Below are 8781 nucleotides of genomic sequence, written 5' to 3'. Positions count from 1 at the left end.
TAACTTTTTGCATCTTTGCGGTTTATGTTTATTATTCCTATGGGATTTTCATTCAAAACTTTTGCAATGTAGTGCTTATTAAAATTTGCAACCATTCTTGAGATAGTAACACTTTTATTTTGTTTAGAGCTTATTGCTTAGGAGACTGACCATCGCAGCTGTCTAGCTGAAGCTGGATTATAAGGTAACTTCGTTCTAGTGATTCTTGCCATCTCCAAAACAGTGCTTTCAAGCTCAATAGAAAAAACTTTGTAAGCACTATGCATGTTCTACTGTCCAGCAGTGGTGGTCAGTCTCCAAGTCAATGAACTGTAGACAAGAGTTAATATCTCAAGAATGGATGAAACATTTTATTAGCAGTAAATTGCTTGTATTTACAAGCACTTTCAAACAATATCCATTTATGAAGATTGGAATGACTAATTTAATTTAGTTTGCAAAGATATTTATGCATTGTAAAGTGCTGCGGGATATGTTATGTATTTGACAACAAAATAGCTGAATTATTTCAGTTTTGTTTTTATCTTTTTTCTCCGCATAATAAAATAAAAGGCCTATATAATTTCCAAGAGAACTGATTCTGATGTTAAAGTATTAATAAGTCTTCACCAACATAATTCATTGTGCTGCCATCTTACGTTTTTTGATCAGAAACTTAGCTAGTTTTCAGCAATAGCCAGCAGATGGCAGCATAGTTATCTTTCCCACTGCAGTGAGGTGATTTAATGGGGTTATCCAGGAATTTCTTCCATATAAGGCTAAGCACTTATAAACAGGTAAGGGGCGTCACTGCCTACGTCCTGTTGCATTCTTGTGCAGCTCTTTATGTTTGTCTGCATTGCGGGCGGGCAAATGAGCTATAGGCTATTTTTTGTGCAAAATGGATGAGACTAGTACATACTGTACCATGATTTAGAAAACTGGTGCATTGAACTACATCGCGCATTTTTGTCTGAACATAGCCTATGTATGTGAAGAATATGACAGCAGTTTTGCAATATTTATAGACAATACATTGTTGAGCATTTACTTGATAATTAGGACATAAATTTCATTATCGTACATTTTCATTTTAAAAATGTCATTGCCAGAACTCTGAACCTTAAAGCTAGGACTACAGGATGACGTGTTGGTCAACAGCAATTCTTACGTAAATATATTAGAGCTCAATTGTGCTGTAAATAAAACAGCCAAGTCGCAGATGATTTGTATGTCACGTGCGACTTGCATTGAAATCCTTGGCAAGTGTGTCGCATGCGATTTGTGACCAGACACATTTGGAAACATGTGACTCTGCCGCAGGTCACATAGCCACATTCTAGGTAATCACCACATCCAATGTTGTAATGTGTCGCTGCCATTTCACGCCTTATTCGCTAGATGCCTCATAATTGATTTAAAATTCCTCTCATTTTTAAGAAATGGCAGAAGCAGCATCTTCATTAACGGAAGTAGCAAAGCAAGTGGCTCAACAACAGCAAAGTCAAGTTTCAGAAATACAGAAAAGCAGACAAGAGCTCAGCCAATGTCAAGTGAGTAATCACAGTCATATGTTGTAAATATTCTTAAATTAGAGGGTTATTCTCATCTCAGACATTTTTGGCACATCCTTGGAGGGATGTGCTATAAATGTTCTGGATGAGAAAGGGCCAACGTTAGGGGGAGGGAACTGGGCATTTTCCCAGGGCCCCCAATCCCTTGGGGAACCCCAGCGTGTAAAGCTGAAGCTATACTGATAATAGCATTATCAGTGTAGCTTCCCATGTGGAGACTGCTTCAGGACCTTTGGCGACATCACAATCAAGTGATCGGTTATGTGACCATGATGTCACCACATGTCTTGTACTCTGCTGGACTTCAAAACCTCTGGTGACATCACAGTCATGTGACTGTGATGTCGCCACAGGTCCTGTACTCTGCGTGAGTTGGAAGAACCGAAGATGCGATGGACTGGTGGTAACTCCTCTATTGTCTATATGTGTCTGTGTGTGTCTCTCTGTGTGCTTCAGCCTAGAATGCATAGGCACCTGTTAGGCATATATTGGTGAAGTGGATACTGATATTATCTGCTTACTCGTCTGCCTGTCAAATTTGGGAAACCACTTGGTATTGCTGTTGCAAATAAATGTAGTCTTGTTCTTTTAGGCTTGAATCTGGAATTACATGGTGAATAATTTTGCTTCTTATAGAAAGATATATTTTGCTCATCTACCAGCTGCACTAAAAATGATGAGCATGCTTCTGGGCACACAACCATGCACAATATATTATAGAACAGCATGTTTCATGAACCTACGCCAATCATACACTTAAAGGGGTTGTCCAGTGAAGCTAAGCCATCACCTACCATACATTCTAATGTCTTCACTAGTATATACCGACAAGAAGCCCATACATTCTGATTTTGAAACTAATATATAAATTCCAGGAGCCCATAAATTCTAGGCTGGTGGTATATATTAATGAGGATATCAGAATGCATGGGCTCCTGGTGGTATATATTAGTGAGGATATCAGAATGTATGAGCTGCTGGTGGTATATATTAGTGAAAACATCAGAATGTATGGGCTCCTGGTGGTATATATTAGTGAGGATATCAGAATGTGTGGGCTCCTGGTGGTATATATTAGTGAGAACATTAGAATGTATGCAAAAGTAAAAGACAGCGTCCATGCCAGGGTGTTCAATTGCAAAAGAGGTGTTTATTCCGCCATCTCAAAACACACAACGTTTCGACTCTGTGTGGGTGTTTGTCAAGTATACGTGAAAAAACACAGGGCCGTCCTTATGTAGTGTGGTTTACAATAGATCACCAATCACTGCAAAGGTTCAACCCCCACATCAATAATGATTAGATAATTAGAATATAGTACAAAAAAACATAGATCCATACATTAACACAGAGGTTATTTTAAATACAACATCCATAAAATACAATCTTACGCAAAGCAAATCTATTAGACCATTATTTACATATGTATTGTACCTCAGTTCACCTATCAGGCTTGGCACTACGATATCTAAGCAACCACCCACCAATCACTTCATATGGAGTCATAAGTATGCAGGTTCTCCAGACCAATCACCATAGGTGTTTGGATAGGCACCAAAGGAGTATGTCCACAAGCATCTGCATGAACTCCAATCGGATCACACCAGAGGGACCTGCCACATCACAGGAAAGCGATCACATGACCGCACCCATGCGACCTATGATCCCATCATGTTTGCACAAACAGCGTACATTATTGGTCTGAATGCACATTTTATTGCTAGAATAACCCCCACATTATGTATATATACCTCTCCTAACCCCCACATTATGTATATATACCCCTCCTAACCCCCACATTATGTATATATACCTCTCCTAACTCCATTGAATATAAACATTGTAATGGCATAAATTGTAAGCGCCCACTACCTGTCAGCTGCATCTGCAGGACCTACCACATCACTAAAGGGCAGTCACATGACCAAGACCACATGATCAGATGTCACATGTGGGCTCAGCTATTCACCAAGACTCCCATTCAGCACTAGGGTAACTACCACAAGGAATAGGGGTGGGAAAGGAGAGGTGGGGAGAAACACAACCTAATGGCTCTAGCATCATTATAATTATGGCAATAATACATATGCCTACGAACGAAAATGCATAAAAGTCAAGCAAAGAAAATAACTCCACACTGAGACAATCATAGGAGGATCAAAGTTCGGGGAGAGGGACATATAAACATATAAATTCATATATAAAAATAGTAGATATCCCCTTAAGGGGTAAACGCCCGATGTCTTCGTCCCCGTACTTCGATCCACCTCCAGATTTATCCCAACAACTGGTCTAAAAGAAGAAAAAGAGAAGAAGCGTTAAAATCACATATACATATTCTATAAAATAGATCTATGACATCTACCTACTCCAGATGATGTAGAGTTAGAATGGAGAATCGAAGGGAGTAAGGTTCAAATAAGCTATTCTGTAAATTATATTCAATATTTAACCCTCTATGTTGAAGAGTTCCCAATTCAAAAATCCAGCTAAATTCCTTCCTCTTCAAAACTTTCAATCTATCTCCACCCCTTCTCTGTACCGGGACACTATCAATAATCCTGAATCGCAATTGGTTTACTGAGTGTCTGTTCTCAACAAAATGTTGAGGAACAAGCAATTCAGTAAGGCCAGTCCTGATGGTACTTTTATGTTTCCTTATCCTTGCCTGGAATTCCATTGTGGTCTCCCCTACATAGTATAGGCCACACGGGCAGGACAAAACATATATCACATAGCTCGAGGAGCACGTATATCTTTCTTCATGGGTATAGCGTTTACCCGTGTGAGGGTGATAAAAAGTATCAACCTTAATAATATTATCACAGCAAACACATCCCGGACAAGGTAAATTACCCAGTCTTGGAGTGCTAAGTGTTGTTTGAACTGACACACGGGAAGGGCCAAAGTCAGACTTGACCAATCTATCTCTCAAATTACCATTACGCTTATAGGACAAAAGAGGTCGCGAGGCAAACTCCTGTATATTTGGGAGACCTTTTTGTAAAAGGGGCCAGTGTTTATGTAGGATGCTTCCAATACACCCGCTAGCCGGACTATACGTGGATACAAAAGGTATCCTTTTGGCATCCCTTTTGTGGCAAACACCCTTTAATTAGAATGGGCTCTTGATGGTATATATTAATGAAGACATCAGAATAAATTGGCTCCTGGTGGTGTCTGTATGTATGTGCTCTGTGTATACAAGTGTCTGTATGTACAGTATGTGCCCTGTGTATACATGTGTCTGTATGTATGTGCTCTGTGTATACATGTGTCTGTATGTATGTGCCCTGTGTATACATGTGTCTGTATGTATGTGCTCTGTGTATCCATGTGTGTATGTGCTCTGTGTATAGATGTATGTGTGTATGTGCTCGGTGTATACATGATTGTGTGCTACGTACAGTATGTGTATACATATGTTTGTGTAACATGCCGTGTTTGTGTCACATATTGTGTGTATGTAGCAACCATTTATAAATCCCGGTTGAACAGACAACAGTCCATAGAAAACATGTCGGTAATCGCCCCACAAATGGGCTCATTCATCAGGTGATAGGATTATTTATGGCAAAACAAAAATCATTGTTCTCAGCAGCACATTGCTGGTGTAAACTGCAGATGTGCTGCTGATAACATGATAATTTATGGGGACAGATTGATCTATTAGTGATTGTTTTGTGCTCATCATTCTTCGTCAACCTGTATAAAGAACCTGGGAAACAAACACCGAACAACTTTAATATTGTCGATTGCGCTCATTTAACGTTCTGAACTTAGCGCATGTAAATACAATATAAATAAATGTTTGAGTGTGATGGTGCAATATGTTATCATTTAGGGCCCCCTTTAAACTTTTACCCAGGGCCCCACTTTATCTAAAATGGGTTCTGTGGATAGGAAATCCCCAATAAGTCATTTGAAAGTGTTACAGAGTTATCAAAGTTTTCAGGCAGCATATGCAAGAAAACAAAAAAAAACAACATACTACTCACTTGTTTAGTCACCATTTGCTCCAGCATTAATGCTGCTTTCACACTTGAAGCCCTGGTGTGTTCTTTTATGTAAATGTAGCAAAACAACCATATGGTCACAACCTGTGAAAGCAGCCCAAGAGCAAGAAACTACTGTATGCTGTGGCTGTATGGTCACACTAATAATTATTTTGCCAGAATTTGTTTACATGGAAGCTGCTGCTGTAATACCCCAGGGTTGGGTATTCCTAAAAGACCTCTGTATAGGTTAAATGTATACTAATGTTATTGTGATTCAGCACTTTTCATACTAGTTTGTACAGTAACAGTTAATATCCTCACCAATGCAGGTTGCCAATGCAGGTTGGGTGGAGTTTTGTACACAAAAGTAACATTACAATATAGTTTAACCCCTTTCTACCCTTTGCTGTATTAGTAGGAATTAGTACGGCACAGGCTAGCACCCCCGGTTCAGCGCGGGCTCCGGCGCTGAGCCCGCACTGAGCCGGGCACATGTCAGCTGATAAATACAGCTGACATGTCCCCGTAACAGCCACGGGTGGAATCGCGATGTTAACTAGTTAAATGCCGCTGTCAATCTCTGACAGCAGCATTTAACTCGCGCTTCCGGGAAGCGCGTTGTTAGCCCCGTCCATCAGTGACCCCGTCACGTGATCGCGGGTGACCAATGGGTTGGCATGACAACCCGGGGTCTGCAGTAGACCCCTGTGGTTGTCATGTCCTAATTGCTATGAGCGCCGCCCAGTGGTCGGCGCTCATAGCAAGTGAGCATTTCTGCTGCATACAGGGGATCTGCTCGTCCCCTGTATGCAGCAGAGCCGATCAGGCAAGTGCTGCTTTTAGTCTCCCATGGAGACTATAGAAGCATGCAAAAATTAAAAAAAAAATGTTTTTAAAAATATAAAAAATATATATAAAAGTTTAAATCACCCCCTTTTCGCCCCATTCAAAATAAAATAAAAAAAAAAAACACATACACATATTTGGTATCGCCGTGTTCAGAATCGCCCAATCAAAATAAAAAAATAATTAATCCGATCGGTAAACGGCGTAACGAGAAAAAAATTCTAAACTCCAGAATTACGTTTTTTTTGTTTGCCGCAACATTGCAATAAAATGCAATAACGGGCGATCAAAACATTGTATCTACCCCAAAATGGTATCAGTAAAAATGTCAGCTCGGCGCGCAAAAAATAAGTCCTCACCCGGCCCCAGATCCCGAAAAATGGAGACGCTACGGGTCTCGGAAAATGGCACCTTTTTTTTTTTGTAAGCAAACTTTGGATTTTTTTTTCACCACTTAAATAAAAAAGAACCTGTGCATGTTTGGTGTCTACAAACTCGTAATGATCTGGAGAATAATAATGGCAGGTCAGTTTTAGCATTCAGTGAACGTGGTAAAAAAAAAAAAAAAAAAAACAATTGTGGAATTGCGTTTTTTTTAAATTTGACCGCAGTTGGAATTTTTTTCCCGTTTTCCAGTACATGATATGGTAAAAACAGTAATGGCGTTGAAAAGTACAACTCGTCCCGCAAAAAATAAGCTCCATGTCCATATTGACAGAAAAATAAAACGCTATGGCTCTGGGAACAAGGAGAGCAAAAAACGAAAACGCAAAAACGGAAAATCTAAAGGTTGTTAAAGGGTTAATTAGCAGAACCAAAAGTCAGTTGAGAAAGATAGTTGTTGGAGAGAAGAAGATGTAGAGACTACAGGGGAAGAGAGGAGAAAGAGAGAGTCCGCAATGGGAGTTAAGAAGAGAAGCTCAGCGAGCACCCTTAAACAACCACAGTCATGCATGTAGGGGATTCTCTCCCTTGTTCCTATCAGGCTGAAAATGGAGCGGCTAGCTTGAGGGAAAACATGAGTGAGCACCAACGTCTGCAAATTGGGGCGAATGAACGCCTGGTTCTACAAAGCACACACCTGTCTATTGCTGTTGCAAGTGTGCCCAGAACTCAGGATTTACATTCGGCCATTGGTGGTTAGGTTACTCATAGAAGGCTATGGGGATAACGTTATCCGAATTGCACTTCATGTAATATGATGGTTAGTGAGGATGGGACGATGAGGCCTAGCATGGATAGAGACTCTGCAAGGAAACTCTATAGCATCAGTACTGAACATCAGACATTAGACACCTGGAGGGACTTATTGAAATCGCTCTGCATTTGTTACCCATTACTCTGCCTCCTCTGCCAGATGTTGTCTGTAATATGGAACTGTTTTACCATCAGCACGTGCTTCAGCTGTTTAACCCCTTTGGGCTGTGAACGAGTAAAGTTTACCATTTGTTACCGTTACCAAAGTCTCCTGGCTTCAATACCTCTCTCTCCGACCTCTTCTGAAACCCTGTCTCCCTTCTGCACCAAATACCATGGGGAACGTCGACCACATTGCACACCACCATGAGGGGACAGCAGAAATGACGTTTAACCCCCGCAGCCATGTGTCAATTATAATGTTCCTCCGCAGCGCCAGGCGTCTGGCATGGCCACCATCGCCTGTGTTATCTAGGGACCAGAGGATCCGACCCATGCCCGGTGTAACAGGCCAGATTAACCCCCCCCGCCCAGAATATACCCGGGGTTAAAGTGGCCTAGGCCAGATTATACCCTTCTGGGCCAGAATATACCCCAGCTGCTGTAGATCAGATTTTTAAGGCTTTTGAGAACCATTGAGTGATATACTCAATAACGGGGCCCCAGGCAGCGCACGGGGCCCAAGACAGCGCACAGGTGGGCAGAGACAGCGCCCAAGGGGGGGGGGGGAGGGGGAAGAAACTTCAACTTATAAAGGTACCTTTACATGGGGCGATTATTGGTTCCAGAGAGGCTTTCGGACGATAATCGTACACATGACTGGTGACAGGACACTACAATATAAACGTTCAAAGGTAAACACTGATAACAACATTAAAATGATTAGTAAACACTGATAACATTAAAATGATCATGCTTGTTTTCAAGATAAAGTGCATGTTCTGTTGTTGACTGCAGATTGAAGCTTGCGGGATAGGTCAACCAATCCATGGTGTCACTGACTTTTGTGTGGATGACGATGTCACAACTCAACAGATTTTCTGTGCCCATGATTTCTGCATCAGTTGCCCAGACTCCATCACGAGAGATGCCAGAGGTGTTCACATATTCATTCACATCTTGATTAAAGTAGCCCTGTAGTTTTTTGGATAAGTCAGTTTTCATGTGGCGGGTGACTTTAGCTCTGA

General features: G+C 41.1%; 1 protein-coding gene across 1 annotated transcript in view; it reads left to right on the top strand.

Moving 5' to 3' along the window:
- Positions 1-691: 691 nt before the first annotated feature.
- CCDC122 (coiled-coil domain containing 122) overlaps positions 692-8781 on the top strand; it is a 44372-nt gene continuing 36282 nt past the window's right edge. The window contains exons 1-2 of the mRNA XM_073670296.1: positions 692-776; positions 1420-1532. Coding sequence (XP_073526397.1) covers positions 1422-1532 — 111 coding nt within the window. The 5' untranslated portion in view covers positions 692-776; positions 1420-1421. The remainder of the gene's footprint in view (positions 777-1419; positions 1533-8781) is intronic.

Source organism: Phyllobates terribilis, unplaced genomic scaffold (assembly GCF_046119375.1).
Source record: "Phyllobates terribilis strain yellow unplaced genomic scaffold, ASM4611937v1 Scaffold_2__4_contigs__length_985480577, whole genome shotgun sequence".
Classification (NCBI taxonomy): domain Eukaryota; kingdom Metazoa; phylum Chordata; class Amphibia; order Anura; family Dendrobatidae; genus Phyllobates; species Phyllobates terribilis.
This window is presented reverse-complemented; position numbering and strand designations above follow the sequence as displayed.